Genomic DNA, 21,217 nt, shown 5'->3' with positions numbered 1-21,217 from the left:
CAATGCATTTCAGTAGAAAATCTTGTACTTTAAAACATTTTATTTTGTTACTGACGTTAAATTAACATCATACATTAGGTTCTTTATTGTAAAACCTTACTTGGTTACATGATGTTCCTAAGGGTATGTCACAGAAGAAAACTGACAGCCAAACAGACCAATAGCAACATCAGACACATCCCCAGCGTCACACCAACCAACCAATATGAAATTAGGCCTGGCCGAACAATAAAAACATCCTTAGCATCTGAGCCTGAGAGAATCATGGGCTGTGTTCAAATGGCTCAAGTGGTGCAGATCTGTACTTTAACCCGGTAGAAATATACAGTTACTGTAGGTCTAGAAATAATTGGACACTGACACAAGTTTTTTTATTTCGCAGTTTACCAAAATATATTCAAGCTACAGTTAAATAATGAATATTGGCATAAAGTGCAGTCTCTTAGCTTTAATTTGAGGGTATTCACATGCAAATTGGAGAATGGGTTTAATAATTACAGCTCTTTAGTATGTAGCCCCCTATTTTTCAAGAGGCCAAAAGTAATTGGCCAATTGACTTAAAAGCTGTTTCATGGACAGGTGTGGGCTATTATCCAAGTCTACCATAAAGAGAATACTTCATGAGAGCAAATACAGAGGGTTCACCACAAGGTGCAAACAATTCATAAGCCTCAAAAATAGAAAGGCCAGACTTTGCCAAAAAACATCAGAAAAAGCCATCCCAGTTCTGGAACCATTCTTTGGACAGATGAAACTAAGATCAACCTGTACCAGAATGATGGGAAGAAGAAAGTATGGAGAAGGCTTGAAACGGCTCATGATCCAAATCATACCACATCATCTGTAAAACACGGTGGAGGCAGTGTGATGGCATGGGCATGCATGACTTCTTCCAATGGCACTGGGTCACTAGTGTTTATTGATGATGTGACAGAAGACAGAAGCAGCCAGATGAATTCTGAGGTCTGGAGGGATATATTGTCTGCTCAGATTCAGCCAAATTCAGCGAAGTGGATTAGATGGCGCTTCACTTTACAGATGGACAAGGACCAAAAATATACTGCGAAAGCAACCCAGGAGTTTTTGAAGGCAAAGAAGTGGAAAATTCTGCAATGGCCGAGTCAATCATCTGATCTCAACCCAATCGAGCTTGCATTTCACTTGCTGAAGACGAAACTTAAGGCAGAAGGATCCAGGAACAAACAACCACTGAAGACAGCTGCAGTAAAGGCCTGACAAAGCATCATTACATTTGATCCCTTGAAATAAGGGGACTGTATGAAAATGGTTGCAATTCCTAAATGTTTTATAAAATATTTTTGTATTAAAGCTAACTTGAATTAAAGCTGAAAGTCTGCACTTCAATTGCAACTTGGTTGTTTCAAATGATGAATATTGTGTCCAAATATTTCCAGACCTAACTGTATTTTACACAACAGCATCTCTATCTCTCTCTATATATATTAGATTAGATTAAACTTGTCATTGAACAAGTACCGTATAACGAAATGCAGTACATATATAGATAGATAAGAAATCTTTACCCAGAACTACAATGGTCAAAGCACATCCTGTTTCACCAAATCCATAAATATACCCAATATATATTTATAGAATCCGCAAATATATATATTCAACATAACATTGTTGTTGGAATAAAAACCTTGTAACACATTTTATGACAAATGCCTGAAGGATGATGACAGTGGACACTCCTTTCACTGTAGTCAGGCCATTTTAATGACCAATGCCTAGAAAATGTCACTACTGTTTTATTTAACAGGAATAATTTGGAAATGTCCTGAAAGGTGTCTGTTTGGAAAGATTAAGCAATACATCCAAATACATTAAAAACTCTCAGTGAGTTTCTCCCAAAAAAACAGCCATACAAAAAAACAGCCATACAAAAAAACAGCCATACCAGCTGTACCATTGACAATGACATGAATAATAGACTTTCTCCCTCCACTCTCTTGTCACCATGGTTGCAGGAAGGCATTGCAGTAGTTTCAGTCTTGAGTAGATTATGTGATTATTGTGATTTAAACACCTGGCTAGTTCCCTGTGATTACTGTCATATATATAACTGGCTAGTTCCCTGTGATTACTGTCATATATATAACTGGCTAGCTCCCTGGGATTACTGTACTTATATATCTGGCTTGCTCCCTGTGATTACCCTGGTTATATTCCTGGCTAGCTCCCTGTGATTACCCTGGTTATATTCCTGGCTTGCTCCCTGTGATTACCCTGGTTATATTCCTGGCTTGCTCCCTGTGATTACCCTGGTTATATTCCTGGCTAGCTCCCTGTGATTACCCTGGTTATATTCCTGGCTTGCTCCCTGTGATTACCCTGGTTATATTCCTGGCTAGCTCCCTGTGATTACCCTGGTTATATTCCTGGCTAGCTCCCTGTGATTACCCTGGTTATATTCCTGGCTAGCTCCCTGTGATTACCCTGGTTAAATACCTGGCTAGCTCCCTGTGATTACCCTGGTTATATTCCTGGCTTGCTCCCTGTGATTACCCTGGTTATATTCCTGGCTTGCTCCCTGTGATTACCCTGGTTATATTCCTGGCTACCTCCCTGTGATTACCCTGGTTATATTCCTGGCTACCTCCCTGTGATTACCCTGGTTATATTCCTGGCTACCTCCCTGTGATTACCCTGGTTAAATACCTGGCTAGCTTGGGTGTGACCTCCAATGACACACAACAACAACCCTGAGAGCAACAACGTGACCCAAGAACCAGTTACACAGCGACACACAAAGTGTGCAACTCCACAATGTCTGAAAAGCGAATGCACTGCAGTGAGCAAATGAACCAGTGAGTTAATCTGGCCATGGGGAAAAGGGCTGCTGGTTAAACAATGAGATGTGGGCTCGGGTACAATCCATTGTAGGCTATGTGTGCATCCTATAAGATGCTATAGACATATATTAAAGGTCCATCCATGCGCATCACTGTACGTTACACAACCCTGCTGTCCAGAGTCCCTGAGATTTCAACATTGACACCCCGACACTGAGCTTTGTAATAACCCTACAGTAATCCTAAAAAGTACATGGTGTGGTGCTTATCCTGTATCTCAGACATATATTGTGTGGTTGTTACTCTGAATACATTCCCCTCATGCCTACAGCCACTGGGAGGTATATGTTAGGGCTATGTGAAACTACCCTTCATGTGAGGTCCAGTAGACCTGTGCTAGTGTCTATATTCTGGGTGTCCTTAGAGCAGTGCTTTTGAAACGAAACCATATTTCAGGCCTTAATATGAGGACTTGGTCTCTGCATGGGCCCCTGTTCAGGTAAAACTGCTCCGGGGTGTGTTTGACGTCACACCTATTCAGAGACACAAACACTCGCATCCTCATGCAGTACACAATGCACAGGCCTCAATGAAAATATCATCATACATAAATACACATAGTTCCTAGAAATATACAAATGCAATTTTTACACATCTTATGGATTGTATAATGTTAGGATTGTTTCAAGTTTCAGTTAAATCCTTCAATAAAAACAACCAGTGTATGCCATTCTGTCCTCAGACTTGGCAGAATCTACCTTCATCTTTCCAGTCCCTCCGGTCTGGATATTCCTAACCCGGAGATGGGATTATAAAGTGCTTGATGTGACTGTTATGTAACACCTAAAGATCTAGGACGTCCAGTTATCTGTCCTGCAGTGGTTACAGACACTTGATGTCCAGTTCTATGTCCTGTCAGGATTACATGTCTAGTTCTTCTGGCTCTATATGCCTGTCTCTGGGTTTTCTGCGTTTGGTTCTCGCTGGTGAACGGCTCCTCCGCTGACCTTTCCCCCCAGAACCCTCACCTGTAGATGCCATCTTGTGTCCATCAGTGCTAGTTTTCTTTGGTTTTACGGGAATTAAGGAGGACATTGTTGAAACTGGGTCCATGTTCTCCAAAGATCCTGGCTGGGACTCCACAGATGTTCTGGTCATCTGGTGGATCACAGGGATTTGTCTCTCTCTCTCAGTCGCTTCACTCTTTTCTTCTTCAGGTTTTAACTCCTCCTCCTGCATCACCTCCTCTCCTCCCTCCACATTACCTTCCGCTTCGGGAGTCTCCTCCTGTCCTCCCCCTGTCTCACCCTCGTCTTCCCCCACCTTCAATTCAGAAACCACATTGTTCTCCTCTCCTCCTGATCCTCCCTCCTCTCCTCTTGACCCTCCCTCCTCTGTCTCCTCTTTAGCGTTGTCTGTATCTCCTGCAGTCTCCTCCTCAGCTGATCCTTCCCCCACCTCAGTTTCATCATCTACTGCTTCAGCTGCACTTTCACCTCCTGCCTCTCCTTCCCCTGCATCCTCCTCCTCCTCCTGCCCAGTTTCCTCCACCTCTTCATCCTCCAGATCTTCAGCTTCTATTTCCTCATCTATCTCCTCCTGCCCTTTCTCCTCTTCCCCCTCTTCATCCTCCTCTGGGATCGTTTCCTCTATGACAACAGTTGGCATAGCATCCTCTGTCTCCTCCTCTGTCTCCTCCTGGTTGTTGTTCTTCCCCTCCATGGGGCTAGGGGGCGCCGTAGGCTCTGGGTCTTTCTTCATCATCAGGATCTTACGCAGGTCAAACGCCATGATCACAGGCGCCGTTGTGACCATGGCCTCCATTTTCATCTGCTGGGCTTCCGCTTTCTTCCGCACGCAGGTGTCGCAGGGGCAGTACTCGTCCTCGCCCTCGCTGCGCTGGTCACTGACGTCCGCGCCCGATCCCTGTTCCCCGTCGCTCTGGTTCACCGAGTGGACCTTCATCACCTTGAAAGTCACAGTCAAAGTGTGTTACGAAGACATTTGGAGCTGGAAGCCGTCACCGCTGTCGATGCGGCTGAATGTTAACACTCCTGATTCATGGATATCTGGGTGCACATCAGGTGATACTACAATATCAAAATTCGTGTTTAATCATGTTACAAACCGAAGTAGGGATAAATATGTAAAAAAAGGGTAACACTGTTTTGAGAGTGTTTCCCAAAGCTGTTTCTGTAGATTTTCTACAGATTATCGATAGATTATCAGTAACATTTTAACCAACTACTTACACTTACCATATCTTTTACTTTTATCCTAACCCTGAACATAACCTTTACCCTAAATGTTAATCTAATCCTAACCTAACCCTAATCTTAGCAAGCAGTTGCTTATGAACAGATAACAGAAAATAAGCTGTTCAACTAGAAGAGCAATACAATCACTAATTTCAGGGGTGAATTAGAAACCTCAGAAGATGTCTCCTCCCACCTTTAGCCTCCGCCTCCTCTGGTCTGTCGCGGATGATTCCCGGGACAGAATAGGGGGGCGTGGCTTGCCCACCCGCCCTGCCCTCCCCTGGATCTTCCTTAGCTCTCGGTCAATGCTCTTCTGGATCCTGTTCTTCACCTCGTCTTTCAGCTCAGTGATCATGGCATTCAGCATTGCGTTGTCATCCAGGTCCCAACGCACCTGAACAAACACAACAGTATTATCAGGAACATTTGTTGAAACAAAATGCACCGTCACAGTTTAAGTGAAGATGATGGTTATCAATGACGTTGAAGTTGTTGTTTCGGTACCTTGAACTCAGCCATGGCGTCTATGTAGTGGGTCATGAACTGTTTCTCCAGCTTCTTCAGCAGGTTGAGAACCCAGACCGGGTCAGGGTCCTGAGAGACACGTTTGGTGAGTGGCGCTCGCTGAACTGAAGGTGGTGTCCCTGAACTAGTGTTGTCCTCGGTGGTGTCTCTCTCTGTGTCCGTTGGGGACTTGTATGCCATGCTGTCTGAAGAGCAGGGGCTCCTGCTGGCTTTGAGGCTCTCCGGCGTCTGCAGTGGTTCTCCTCTCCCAAGGGGAGAGTCCGGGATCACCTCATCATTTTCTGGACTTCTCTGCACCCGGCTGGCAATGTCTGGGGCTACTGCGTCAGAAAGCATCTCTGCGGATGCTGCTTTCTCTGCCTCCACATCACCTCCCTCTGCCTCCGCTTCAACTCCCTCCGCCTCCGCTTCACCTCCCTCCGCCTCCGCTTCACCTCCCCCTGCCTCCCCTTCACCTTCTTCTGCCTCCACTTCACCTTCCTCCACTTCCACTTCACCTACCTCTGCCTTCCCTTCACCTCCCTCTTCCTCCCCTTCACCTCCCTCTTCCTCCCCTTCACCTCCTTCTGCCTCCCCTTCACCTCCTTCTGGCTCCACTTCACCTCCCGCTTCCTCCCCTTCACCTCCTTCTGCCCCCACCTCACCTCCCTCTGCCTCTTCCTCCACAATGGGAGTGAAGTCAGCCGCTGTGATGTCATCTGGTCGGCTCTTCCCAGAACCACCCGACCCAGCGGAGCCGGAACTGAGGTCCACACCAGAGTCTTTTAGCCTTTCTTTTTCCCCTCCCACCTCCTTCCCTTGTACTTCCTTCTCCTCCCTCTCTCCCTCTCCCTCCCCAGGGTAGGGTTTAGACAACCACAGTGACTCTAGTATACTCATGACCTTCTGGTAGCGGTGATCTCTGTCTGGACTGGGACCTGCAGCTGGAGGAGGGGGCGGGTCGATGAGCTGCAGCTGGGCCAGACAGTCCAGCAGACCCTTGGCTGAGGAGCTCAGTCTGCGTCCGTACACTGGACTTATCTGGAGGAAATCAGACAGGTGACAGAAATGAACTGTGATGTATGTGAGCACGACTGCAGGAACTTACAACACGTACAATAGAATGAGTAGACCTGCTGCAATACCTCTGGTAGGGAGTGGCATCGGCCTATCGTAGGACTCAGTAGGACCTTCATCACCGCTACAGAGGAGTGACAGCTCAGGGGAAGCTCTTTACTCAGGCCCAGGTGGTAAGGACCAGAGGGCGTGCTGATACTGGTGAGTGGGACAGGGTCAGCACACTCAGAGCACTCTCCCTCCCCTTCTGCAATTTCCTCCTCTTTGGCGGCATCCTGTACTTCCTCTTCTGGCTGTCTTATTTCAGACATGTTCGCATCTCCTTTCTCCTCTGTCTCCTCTCCTTTCTCGTCTGTCTCCTCTCCTCCTTTCTCCTCTGTCTCATCTCCTTCTTGCACCTCAGTCTCCTCTCCTTTTTCCTCAGTCTCCTCTCCTCCTTTTTCCTCTGTCTCCTCTCCTTCTTGCACCTCAGTCTCCTCTCCTGCTTTTTCCTCTGTCTCATCTCCTTCTTGCACCTCAGTCTCCTCTCCTTTTCCCTCAGTCTCCTCTCCTCCTTTTTCCTCTGTCTCCTCTCCTTCTTGCACCTCAGTCTCCTCTCCTGCTTTTTCCTCTGTCTCCTCTCCTTGCAACTCAGTCTCCTCTCCTTTTTCCTCTGTCTCCTCTCCTTCTTGTTCCTCTGTCACCTCTCCATCTTGTACCTCTGTCTCCTCTCCTTCTTTCTCCTCTGTGTCCTCTCCTTCTTGTACCCCTGTCTCCTCTCCTTCTTTCTCCCCTGTCTCCTCTCCTTCTTGTACCTCTGTCTCCTCTCCTTCTTGTTCCTCTGTCTCCTCTCCATCTTGTACCTCTGTCTCGTCTCCACCTTTCTCTTCTGTCTCCTCTCCTTTCTCCTCTGTCTCCTCTCCTTCTTGTACCTCTGTCTCCTCTCCTTCTTTCTCCTCTGTCTCCACAACTTCTTGTACCTCTGTCTCCTCTACCCCGTTCTCCTCTGTCTCCTCTCCTTCCTGTACCACTGTCTCCTCTCCTTCCTGTGCCCCTGTCTCCTCTCCTCCTTTCTCCTCATCCTTTACTTCTGTTTCTTCAGTTGTCTCATTCATTTCATCTTCTGGGTTTTCCATGCCGCTGTCTGCAGGGATTCCTCTCAGCCAATCACTCACAACATCATTTGGAGAGGTATTTGGCAGACAGAGGGGATCCAGATCCTCTAGCTCCACCTCTTCCTTCCTGGGATTTCTGGTCTTCTGTATCTTTCCGTTCTCAGAGAGGCTAACCTTCGACCATGCAGAGCTGGATGGACACGAGGCGGCTATGTTGTCTCTGAGCAGGTCTGCGGCTGACAGGGATCGTGAGAGGAGGCTGTCAATGATGTCTGCCTTCTGAGACTGGACGGTGGTTTTGGAGACTTTAGGGGGACCTGCGTTTCGTGTTTGAGAGGATTTTGTTCTTGGGTTCTCTTCTATCACTGTTTTCTCAGTCTTGGAGGTTTTCCCAGAATGAACACTGCTTGTGTCGCTCTGTGCTCTGGCCCTGTGGCCTTGACCATTCACTTGCAGGAAGCCGGAAGAGCTAGTTTTGGGCCTCTCCTCTTCCTTGGCATCACTCGGTTTGTGAACTTTCACCTCGGACTTGGTGGGGCGGGAGGAGCCCTGGGACACAGCCCTGGAGTCTCCGTGTGTTGCTTTAGCAGCGCTCTTTGAGTGTACACTGGCTGTTTTCTTATCGTCGACATTATCTCTGGCATAATCATCTCTGAGGTCAGTTTTGCTCATGGAGTGTCCGGCGCCTTGACTCTGAGACGCCTCGTTTGCCGTATCAGTGATGTCAGCCAGCGCTTGTCTGGTTGATTTAACATCTGCATCTGACGCTCTAGAAACTGGTCTGATGGCGGAACAGTCTAGTTTACTCTGGGGTTTAGTGCACGCGGCAGACTTGACACTTTCTCTCACAACGCCATCTCTTCTGGTGCTGCAGGCAGGGCTAGCACATCTCTCTTTTTTCAGATGCGGGAACATAATTCTATTGCTGCCGTTAGACTTCTGCGATGTAGCAGACTTTTGGGATGTAGCCGATAGGGCGCTAGCTGGTCTCCCTGTTTTCCCTCCCTCCCCGTCAACCTCTGTGGTTTCAATGACAGGGATTTTTGAGGTTGTAGGAGCTGGAGAAAGAGCTGTGGTAACGCCGTTACAGGTGGACTTCCCAGTCTTAACCGGAGCATCTGGTCCATTCCCATCTCCTCCAGTGGTCTCAGCAACGGCTGCTCCAGTCGTCGGACTTCCTGCCTTTCTACTACTACTGGAGTTTTGAGACGTGTTGGACTTGACAGAGGCGTTGGATTTAGCTGACATGACACTGGCTGGTCTCTCCTCTGTGGTCTCTCCCTCCTGGTCTCCCTCTTCTTTTTCAACTGTTGTCTCGATGACCGGTATATCTCGAGCCACTGGAGCAGTAATTCTAGTACATCCACCACAAGTGGACCTGTGAGATTTGCAGGACTTTGCTGTAGCTTTAGATTTAGCTGACCTGACACTCTCTGGTCTCTCCTTCTCCTCTTTGACCTCATCTCCTCCAGTCGTTTCAACACTAGGGATATCAGCAGGTTTGGGGTTTGGAGCCGCTGCCCTCCTGCTGCAGGTCGACCTGTGAGCCCTGGCGGACTTGACTGAAGCAGTGGTTTTAGCTGAGACGGCGCTAGCTGGTCTCTCCGCCGTGTCTCCTGCAGCTGCTGCATCGTCCACCTTCTCCTCGTTCACGGCTGTCTTCCCAGAAGCACTGATTTCAGCTGACATGGCACCCTCTGGCCCCTCTCCCTCACCTGGAGCCTCGACTGGAGTTCCACAAGCGGCTGGCTTTGGAGAGATGCCTCTAGTGCCGCCCATGCAGGCCGACCTCTGATGCCTACCACACTTCGCCGAAGAAGCGGTTTTGGCTGACATGGCGCTCGCCGATCTCTCCCCTCCCTCATCCACTCCTGCAGGTTCTGGTTCCGTCACCGGTGCCTCCACTGAGTTCGGGGAAGTGTGTCCTTCTGCACTGCAGGTGGATGTATGCGACTTCGCTGACATGGCACTCGCTGCTCTCTCCACTCGCTCGGCTGTTTCGTTGACCGGGGTTTCAGACGCTGCTGGCTTTGGCGAGACAGCTCTACCACTCCTACTGCAGGTAGACTTATGAGATCGGCTGGACTTGCCTGAGAGGTTGGACTTAGCTGATGTGGCGCTTGATGCTCTCTGTTCTCCGACCTCGTCGGCAGCCTCTTCAGTAGCTGGGGCCTCTGGTGAGTTCAGGCAGGGGAACCTTTCTGCTTTGCTACAGTTGGACTTTTGAGACTTACAGGTCGTTCCTGTGGCGTTAGATTTCGCTGACACGGAGCTCTCTGACCCCTCCTGTGATTTATCTCCCTCTACCCCTCCTTCTCCTGTTCTCTCAACAGCAGGTACACTGGTTGTTTCACACCTGGCAGAAGTAGCTCCTAACCTGTGACTGCAGGCCGATCTATGAGATCTGCTGCTATTTGTCGCTGAAGTATTCGTTTTAGCTGACGTAGCACTGGGGGCGGTCTCTGCTGCTCCTCCTGTGTCCTCAGCAGCATCTTCTTTAGAAGTGAGAGGTGCCGCTCCACCCGATGCTTTGGTGGACCCATCTGCTTTGTTATAGGTGGACCTGTGAGACTTGCCAGACTTGGCTGAGAGGTTGGATTTAGCCGATAAGGGGCTTGCTGGTCTTTCTTCTGTCTCTCCATCTCGGGAGGGTTCGGTAGCCTCTGGTGTCTGTGAGCCGGGGGAAACTGCCCTTACATTCCTACTGCAGGTAGACTTATGAGATCGGCTGGACTTGGATGAGAGGTTGGACTTAGCTGATGTGGCGCTTGATGCTCTCTGTTCTCCGACCTCGTCTGCAGCCTCTTCAGTAGCTGGGGCCTCTGGTGAGTTCAGGGATGGGGGCCTTTCTGCTTTGCTACAGTTGGATTTATGAGACCGGCTGGACTTGGTTGAGAGCTTTGATTTAGCCGACATGCTACTTGCCGACCTGTGCGCTACACCCTCTTCCCCCTCACCCTCTCCCCCTTTCTCATCTCCCCCCATCTCTTGACCAATGTCTGCAGGGCATTCTGAAGCCTTACGGCCGGTTCTGACTGGAGAGGAGGTTTTGGCTGAAAGGGCACTCGATTCTCCCTCCTCTTTCTCCCCCTCCTTGCCCTTCTCTCCACTCTCCTCCTCTGCCTCCTTCCCACTGTCCTCTGCCGCGTCCTCCTCTACGTCCCTGGGAGAAAGGTGGGACATTCCGCTGGGTGCCTGTCCCTCTTCATAGCAACGTGTACAGTTTGACCTGTTGGTCCTCTGAGAGCAACCGGACTCACCTGAACCACCTGAGAGTCCGCTCCCTGACCTCTCATCCTCACACCGCTTTGAACAGTGTGACCAATGTGAGGCGCCAGACGTAGGGCTGGAACCCTGGCCACACCCCCCACAGTGTGGACACGCCCTGGACCCCACAGAGCCCCCGGACCCGATGGTCCCCCCCGAGTCACCGGAGAGGCCGGTGTGAGTGGACATAACGCTGACCGCCCTCTCTTTCTCCTCGTCCTCGTCTTCATCATCACCCTCCTCGGGAGCCACGGGGATCCTGATTCTGTTCGAGGGAGATCTGGATCTCTGGGAGGATCTGGATCTCTGGGAGGATCTGGATGTGTGGGAGGCTTGGCTGGCTGCTCTGTCCTGATCGGCCTGAGAGGCAGCTTCTCCTCCGCAGCAGGAGCAGGAACGCTGCGAGGAGGCTCCACTTGCCCTCCCCTCGCCATTCTCACTCCGCTCCTCTCCCCCCTCTCTCCCTTCCTTTCCTGGTGGGTTAGGGGTGAGGGCAGGGATGTGTCTCTCGCTGGTGGGAGTGGACACGTGGCTGAGAGGTTGCGGGGTCAAAGTGAGGTGGTGCTGAGGGGGGTTTTGATGGCAGCAGCTTGAGGCGCTGGGAGGTAGCTCATCCACATCTTCCTGAAGTGCCTGGAGCACGTGGGAGGAGTTAGACAGAGGTCGCTCCTCCCCTTGGTTGTCTGTGCCACTCAGGTTAAGCTCACTGCGGCTGCAGCTGCGACTCACCGTACACACCACCATCCCTCCGTCCCTCTCCATCTCCACCCGTCGCTGCACCTCCTCCCTGACACAGCACTCCTGGACGACCCCTCCGCGCTCTGAGCCCTCCCTGTGAATCGCCCGCCTCCTCACCACCCTGCTGGAGCGACAGGAGGAGGAGGAGCTGGAGGAATGGGTGTGTCTAACCCTGGTGTGGGAGTGTTTAGAGGTCTGAATGTGGGCGGGGTTCTCCCAGATGTCGTACTCCCCGGCCTGTCGCTGGTAGCAGCAGGCGCAGTGGGGCGGGGGCTCCTCCAGGAGGCGCGGTGGAGGCTTGGGGGCATAGTCAGCAGTTTCAACAACACAAGAGTCAGAGTCAGGGTCCAAGTAACTTTCTGATTGGCCCTGCTGTGGAAAACAAAACAACAGATCGCATTTGTCAAGTGAACTAAGATGAATATAATTTGTATATTAATGTTAGTTCAATAGGACAAGGGCATTTATATAAAGATTATATAACATGTTGTTAGCTCATTTGTTTCTTTTGTATGATCAATTTGTTTTTCCCTTTGATTAGATATGTATCTTTAATTTGTGACATATTCTAAATAAAGTTGTTTATGAGACCTGACATGACTCCTCATACATTTTAAACATATTGGCAATATTTGAAATATCCTATTAAAGTTAAAATTTGCTACCACTGTTTTCTTAGTACCGTATAGCTATGTTTTTTGGAATCGTTCTGTGAATTCAAGCGATTTATGCCTAGAATCTGGTATATCAAAAACATATCAGGTTTGTTTAAACTTAGTGTTGAAAATCTATTTAATTAGTCTATCTTGCAATTGTTTGTTCTCTCATTATTATTTCACAAATGACAACTTTCTTAAATGGAACTCCGCTGGATTCATTTGACGGTCGATCATGAGAGAGTATAGGACAAATACAACACGTCCTGCGCTACACATTGTGGCCTGCATTGTGCTCGCCGCCCATTTCCCAATCTGCATACATTATTCCTGTGCATTAGATCAACAGTCTAACTTCCACATACAGAACGTGTTGAGCTAGGCTATGCCAAACAGGGAAGAGGCCTCTGTTTGGTGTCCCACTGCCCTGCACTGTTCTACATTGTCAGACTGCAGCAGCACAAATGTAATGTAACAAAACATTAACCATCACCATAGACGATGGCCTGATCACATGGCCCTACAACCAAGTTTGAAAAATACATACTAAGCGTACCTGTAAGTAGCGGGGCTGGCCTTCCCTGAGAGGACAGCAGTCATTGGTCAGAGAGTCAGGCGGAGACTTCTTAATCTCCGTGGACCACTGGACAGTCTCGTCACTGTGGAGACGGAAGCGCACTCTCATCTCCACGGAGAGGCTGCCATCTTTGTTGACCAGGACGCGCTTCTCTATGTCGTCGTTCAGCACCGCCTCCCGGCCGCCGTGTGAGTGGGGACAGGTGCTGAGACCGTTGGGATAGGACTTCTCAGACGACAGAGAGAAACGGGTGGAGCGATTGGAGGAGTCTGAGCGAGGGTGGATGATGCTCTTCTTAGTCTCCAGACCAAAGTTCACTACCGGGTGAGGGAGAGATAGAAAGATCAGAGACGAAGAAACAGAGGAAACGAGAGACAAAGAGAAAGATTGAGAAAAAGAGGGAGGGAGGGAGGGAGAGAGAGAGACAGCATGTTGGTGTGTGGGCAATTTGTTAAACAAAAATACCGGAAACGTTCAATTGATATTCAATAAGAACACGCACGCACCCGCTACTACTCACACACACTCCCACACACACCATGACCTACCATTCCTCTTGCTCTCAAGTCCTTCACTGCAGACACTAGACCGTGACCGAGCGCCGTGACCGTTACCGGGTGAACGGGCCCCGTTGCCAGGAGAACGGGCCCCGTTGCCAGGTGATCTGTTCATCAATCAAGTAACCAATAGATATGACACAAAGTAGTCGCAGAAGAGAATGAAATAGATACGATTAATATCCCAGTACAGGTAGTATCTATTTGCAGTACTAACCCCAACCCCAGTCCAGGTAGTTTATATATGTGGTACTAACCCCAACCCCAGTCCAGGTAGTTTATATATGTGGTACTAACCCCAACCCCATTCCAGGTAGTTTATATATGTGGTACTAACCCCAACCCCATTCCAGGTAGTTTATATATGTGGTACTAACCCCAACCCCAGTCCAGGTAGTTTATATATGTGGTACTAACCCCAACCCCAGTCCAGGTAGTTTATATATGTGGTACTAACCCCAACCCCAGTCCAGGTAGTTTATATATGTGGTACTAACCCCAACCCCAGTCCAGGTAGTTTATATATGTGGTACTAACCCCAACCCCAGTCCAGGTAGTTTATATATGTGGTACTAACCCCAACCCCAGTCCAGGTAGTTTATATATACAGTACTAACCTTGTCCCCAGTCCAGGTAGTTTCTGCTCAGAGTTCTTTGTCACATATTCCAGCAGAAGTGGTCTGAAAGGCTCCCGACCAACACATACCAACACACCTGGACATGTCATCAGGCTTTGAACACTGTCAATCTAAACACACACACACACATTAACACACCTGGACATGTCATCAGGCTTTGAACACTGTCAGTGTAAACACACACACACACATTAACACACCTGGACATGTCATCAGACTTTGAACACTGTCAGTGTAAACACACACACACACATTAACACACCTGCACATGTCATCAGGCTCTAAACACTGTCAGTCCAAGCATTCACAAACCTACCTTGCGTCCTTCCAGTGTGTAGAGCTTTCTGATGTGACACTGCATCAGTTCTGAGATGTCTTCCAGAAACACCCGGAGGCTCCGGGCTGAACGCCGGTTCAGGATTACACTCCTCCTCATGGAAGGGTCGCTGTTCCTGACCAATAGGATGCGTCGCTGCCGTGTAGAGATGTGGCTTGGACCACTGGGAGGGGGAGGGTCTTCTGCTGGTCGCTGTGGAACTCGGTGGCTGTAGCTACACACACAGCATAATACAGACACACACACACACACACACACACAGAGGATAATACAGACAAGCACACACACATTTGATAATATAGACAAACACACAGTTTAATAAAGACACACATACGCACACAGGGTAATATATACACACGTCATACGTACAGGATTATAAATACATACACAGATATTCCTACAGTAGCAACGCTCACCTGTTGTGGTGCCAGAGGGTGGGACGTTTGCCAGCCAGCTCCATGTTGATTGGTTTGGCCTGCCGTCTGTCAGAGCAGAGGTAGCACCCCCTGTCCTCCAGCTGCTCTAGATGTTTAATACTGTGAGTTCCTCTAGGGGTGGTTACTGTACGCACCCCAAATGGCAGGGGCACCTGCACACACACACAAACACCCCACACACACACACACACACACACACACAAGGACACACACACAGACACAAACAAACACACACGGGAAAAGATCAGATACACACTCAGGTTCACAATCACATCAAGGGTTGTGTGTGTGTGTGTGTGTGTGTGTGGGAGCTGACCTTCTGTGACAGGTCGTCCAGTAGTGCTTCAAAGCATTTGAAGCTGCGCTTGTGGATTGCCATCTTCACTCCTCCAAACTGGGAGTCGCCACTCTTGTAGAAGGTGATTCGCTTAGCCGGTGGCGCAGCAATCACATGGGAGAGGCGAGAGGCGGAGCGGGCGTGCAGGGGTGGGGATGTGAAATCTTTAGACTGGGGTCCACGGAGGTCCCACAAACCAGCTGACCGCATACTGCCCCCTCAAATATGTCTAGAGAGGAAATACACACGGAACCCTATTAGAATATAACACACATACTTAACACACACTCATCGTGCGCCACCTGGTGGCAGGGAAGGCGTATTCAAGATGGGGCCAGTTTGTACTTTGGTGAGCCGTCACATCGAATTTCTCTGTACGTTCATGTTGTTAGTCTACATGTCTGCCCAAGTCGCCTCCTCGCAGTATATAAACGCCAAGCCCTCCTCGATATTCGGGCCATCGCAGCTGATCTACGCAGTCGGAGTCCAGGGGGACAGGAGTTCTCTCTCCCTTGTTTACCAGCGAGTCCGTGCCAGCTCCCCTACTGCACCTCTCAAAAGAGAAAATGCTTCAGAAAACGTGGAAAACGAGGAGGCATATTAATCAGGATTAAACGAACCCCTTGGCAAAGTGGTTCAGTGTTTCCTGGAGATCGTCCCTGCCGCAATCCATTCATCTCTCTGAGACGTACCTGCCTCGTAGCTATTCTTCCGGATCCAGCACAAACAGCGCTGTACCTGCCTCACGTTTGTAAGAGAGGAATCAACCACTGTAATTTACGTTCATTGGGCTACATTCCCATTCCAAAGAATCCTGGCGATCCTGTTGCATGCCATCTGCCCGAACAAATCTCCATTAAAATGGCCTTGGTAAAGGTCTATTTCGAACATAACTTTTATTCTGAATTCTTTCTTTCTATCTCGTGAATTAGATTTCTTGTTTGTGTCTAAGACATGGCTTAACGTTGATGAGTTAAGTCCTTTTTGTGAACTTTCTCCCAGTGACTGTGATTTGTTTAGTTCCCCTAGAATCACTGGTCGTGATGGAGGATTAGCAGTTTTAAAAAAAAAAATTTTTAAGTGTCGCACTGTCAGTTGATACTAACGTTTCGAAGAATAGCTGATCAAGGTGGAACTGTCCAGTCCAATGCTATGTACAATTGTATATATACCTCCTAAATACAATAAGGATTTTATTTTAGATTTCTCAGACTTGCTATCTTCTATTGTACCTATTGGTCCCAGTATATTGTCCATATTAAATAGCTGCCTCATCATTGGCACTGTCCCGTCATGTTTTAAACATGCAGTGTCCAACCCCTTATTAAAAAACCTAATCTTGATTCCACTGCCCTTAATACTTTCTGTAAATATTGGGAACTTCTTCTCCTCTTCTGCATCAATCACCTGTGGGGTACCTCAAGGCTCTGGCCAAGGCCCTATCTTATTCTCGTTATATATGCATCCCTTGGGCTCCATCTTTCAGAAATATAACATCTCTTACCATTATTATGCTGATGACACTCAGTTGTACCTTCCAATGAAAATAAATCCCTGAAATCACTCTGATTGTCTTAGAGACGTTAAATACTGGCTAGCTAAAAACTTTCTTCAATTAAATAATACAAAAACAGAGGTTATTGTAATTGGCCCCACAGATTCCACCAAGGTTGTTGTTAATAGCTTAGGGCCCCTATCCAACAATGTACATAGCTATGCAAAAGTAAATGCTGTTGCCTTTGCCTAATTGAAACCCATTCTTTCCTTTAAGGATTTAGAGGCACTTATTCATGCGTTCATTTCCTCCCGTCTGGACTATTGTAACTCTTTGTATATGGGAATCTGTCAGTCTACCTTGTCCCGCCTTCCTCATGTTCAAAATGCAGCTGCTGGGTTTTTAACTGTTCCACAACCAAAGCCTACCTTTATATATTATGTCCTCTACTAGTAGCAACGTTTTTTAAATCCCACCTTTTTTATTTAGCATTTGAGTCTGCAAATGGGTAGGAAGCTCTGTTTATGTTTGTCATGTCCTATAAATATGTTTAGTTGGCTATATGTTTTGACTGTACAGCACTTTGGTCGACATAAGTGGTTTTTAAATGTGCTTTGTAAATACATTTGACTTGACTTGACTTAACATGCAACTTCCTGGAAATGAAAAACGTGGAGACACCATGTCACCCACCAAGATAAGCTGTCCAGAGCCACTGACTGGGGGCGGGACCTTGTCAGCTGCCTGGCTTTTCTTTTTGGCAGTGCAAACAGTCGACTCAGAAATCAGGAAGATAACACCTGACCCGTGGCTATAGAGTGCATATGACTGATTATAAAACGGATGCTTCGAATCCTGAATACTGATTGGCTGAAAACCGTGGTATGTGATACCAATGGCATGACAATGCATCACTTAATACTGTTGTAATTGTGTGGGTAATCAGTTAAGTAAGAGCAATAATGCATCTCGGGGTTTGCGGTACAAAACAATACCAATATACCACGACTGCTGTCCAGGCACTACGCAAAGCGTTACCATGGTATATTGGCCATATAACACACTGCTACTTTTCAGTTTTAAGGATTGAACAGAAACGATAAAGTTGGATTCATATCATGATAGTTTGAATGAACAAGAAAACAAGCCAGACATATTCTTTAACACCTCATAACCTGTTGACGGCCTGTGATGGCACCAAACTTCCTAATTGAGCTCTGACAACCACGTAATCTTAATCTCAATTACGTACACAAATCTGTGTCCTAGCTAAAGGTAGAGACTAAAGTCAGGACAACCCAGGCTATGTTTAGAGACGTGTTTCTGTATGCTGGACAATCATATTTGGGACTGTAAACAAGTCGCACATGCTCAGATCAGCTCTGGCCTGAACACACTGACTAGTCTTTAACACATTACATATGCCTAGTCATACAGGTTGAACATTTCTACCGGAAGTTGTAAGACCAATGACTCCATAACAGTTCGAAATATTACCTAAATCATACATGTTGTTAATTATGTGAATTCACTGCATTTTATTTTTTTATTTTTTTTATTTTTATGATTCCCTTTTTAATAGACTGAAACTTTTTTATTAAACCCACTGAATGTAGTTTTTCTTTCACACTGAACATAACAGACATGTGATATTTAAGTCACATATTATGTGGAAGTACTTTTGAGTGAAATAACCAGCTGTTTTGGCTCTGCAATATGACATTTTCATACACAGTGGGGCAACATGTCTGAAGTCTCCTCTGTCGCCTCAGCCCACCTGATCCTCTGACGTGTAGCATACACAAACACACACAAACACACACACACAAACACTCACAATCACACACACACAAACACTCACAAACACACATATGAGAGATACACTGAGTTGCTTAAGAGAAATAACACCCCACACCTCCGCTTATGGGACATTCAGACCAGTACCAGACGATCCAGACCAGACCAGTACCAGACATCCAGACCAGACCAGACATCCAGACCAGACCAGACATCCAGACCAGTACCAGACGATCCAGACCAGACATCCAGACCAGTACCAGACGATCCAGACCAGACATCCAGACCAGTGCCAGACATCCAGACCAGACCAGTACCAGACATCCAGACCAGACCAGACATCCAGACCAGTACCAGACGATCCAGACCAGACATCCAGACCAGTACCAGACGATCCAGACCAGACATCCAGACCAGTACCAGACATCCAGACCAGACCAGACATCCAGACCAGTACCAGACGATCCAGACCAGACATCCAGACCAGTACCAGACATCCAGACCAGACATCCAGACCAGTACCAGACATCCAGACCAGTACCAGACCATCCAGACCAGACATCCAGACCAGACCAGACGATCCAGACCAGTACCAGACATCCAGACCAGTAGCAGACATCCAGACCAGACCAGACATCCAGACTAGACCAGACATCCAGACCAGTACCAGACATCCAGACCAGACCAGACATCCAGACCAGTACCAGACGATCCAGACCAGACATCCAGACCAGTACCAGACATCCAGACCAGACCAGACATCCAGACCAGTACCAGACGATCCAGACCAGACATCCAGACCAGTACCAGACGATCCAGTACCAGACATCCAGACCAGACCAGACATCCAGACCAGTACCAGACGATCCAGACCAGACATCCAGACCAGACATCCAGACCAGATGATCCAGACCAGATGATCCAGACCAGACATCCAGACCAGACCAGATGATCCAGACCAGACATCCAGACCAGACCAGACGATCCAGACCAGACATCCAGACCAGTACCAGACATCCAGACCAGTACCAGACGATCCAGACCAGTACCGCCACATGCTCCGCAAACCTTTTCTCCCTTTACTCCTCCTCCTCTTGTTAGACCAGCAACACCACAACCCTCGTCTCCCACTTCTCCCTTTCTTCTCAACAGACCAGTAACCCCTCTGGTACTCCCAAACTGTATCCTCCTCCTCTTATCAAACCAGCAGCCCCCCAGTGCTCCCCAAGCCTCCCCCCTCCTCCCACCAGTCCAGGAGATCCTTAATTTCATCCTCTGGTCCCTGGGGACCCTGGAGGGGAAGCATTTCCATTTCTACATCTTGCCAGAGACATGCTGGTTGAATCTGCGACAACTGTGACTGTATAATAACAGGGGTCCTCTGCTCCACATTTAATGACCTGTTTAAGTGATATATTGAAGCTGTGACAGAATTCGACAATAACGCTTATGTCTATATTGTGCCTAACTTGTAGGCCTTAACTGGGGATTAATATGGAATCACCTCATCTCCTCAGCCTGTAACCGGCTACTTAATCCCACCTTCACCCGGAGTGTTACACAATCCTATACACACACACACACACACATTCACTCGCCAGTGGTGTGTTCATTACAGCAAAGAAAACCTTTTTCCATTGAATAATATTGGTCCCTCCCTGCTCAGTTTTGGTATTATTCTATTTTTTTCTGGACGGTTGGGGTTGTTGTGCTGTTTTGCTAGCACTGAGTCTCACTGGACCAATAAGCACATTTTTATCTGTTTCCTCACTGATTGGTCTGTTGACCAGTCAGATGAGAACTGGGCCGTATGTGTGACGATAACATGGCAACTAAAAACCTAAAGCAGTCAAACTCCTTCTCCACATTCAACAGCTGGGCACCCAAATGGATCCAACAAGTGAACCAGAGACTCTTCGGCATAATACACACACACAGAAATCCACAGGCCCGTGCACACTAACCCAACAGACACAGCTTGACGTACACACCGGCGCTAACTTCCAAACGTCCTACTCACATAGTCAGAAAACATGATCCAAACTGAGAGAAGCCGTCTGAGAGGAATTCCTGCCTGTCTGCTCTGTCCAGCGGCGTGTCCACACACAGCCGCCGTGTCCACCTTTAGCCGTTATTTCCCACACTGCGACTGTGTTTAGCGTTAGCGCAGACACTCCAGGTTACCACCCACCCCGCTAGCTAATCAGGCACGGGAAGGAGGGAGAGAGACTTGGGGAGGCTAAGGATAGAAAGCAAAGCCTCTTTAACGAGCTGAGATCTGTGACAGAAGAGCTAAAGGGGTTGAGATGTTAACCCGAAACTAATAGACACTGACTGTACAACCACTACTTCCATTTAAGAGCACAGTGAAGAATGAAGAACAAAGAAAAGAGCATACACAACACATTTAGAATCGGAGATATAAGTATATGTAGTGTTTTCAAGGGTTTTCTAACATCCCTAGATGCGTTCAAACATCAAAAAGCACGAAAATTGTGAAGATAATAATGTAGAAAATGGGTAAACATGCCATTTCAGGCATGGGTTAAGGTTTAGGGGTATGTTTAAAATTTTATTTAGAGAAAATATAGCTTGGATTTAGTCATAGCTATCAAGTAAAATCTAAGATTCT

General features: G+C 47.9%; 1 protein-coding gene across 1 annotated transcript; it reads right to left on the bottom strand.

The window, feature by feature from the left end:
* Window positions 1-2,184: 2,184 nt before the first annotated feature.
* rp1l1a (rp1 like 1a) lies at window positions 2,185-20,827 on the bottom strand. The gene is made up of 13 exons (XM_034297420.1): window positions 20,606-20,827; window positions 15,273-15,522; window positions 14,936-15,108; window positions 14,499-14,733; window positions 14,162-14,292; window positions 13,536-13,651; window positions 12,967-13,304; window positions 7,576-12,126; window positions 6,724-7,197; window positions 6,139-6,619; window positions 5,579-6,096; window positions 5,268-5,468; window positions 2,185-4,784 (listed from the first exon to the last, which is right to left on the bottom strand). Exons 2-13 carry the CDS (start codon window positions 15,501-15,503, stop codon window positions 3,738-3,740), a joined length of 8,496 nt encoding a protein of 2,831 aa, XP_034153311.1. The 5' UTR covers window positions 15,504-15,522; window positions 20,606-20,827; the 3' UTR covers window positions 2,185-3,737.
* Window positions 20,828-21,217: the final 390 nt, after the last annotated feature.

Source organism: Esox lucius, chromosome 15, assembly GCF_011004845.1.
Source record: "Esox lucius isolate fEsoLuc1 chromosome 15, fEsoLuc1.pri, whole genome shotgun sequence".
NCBI lineage: Eukaryota > Metazoa > Chordata > Actinopteri > Esociformes > Esocidae > Esox > Esox lucius.
The sequence above is the reverse complement of the archived record's forward strand: the minus strand, read 5'-3'. Positions and strand labels throughout refer to the sequence as shown.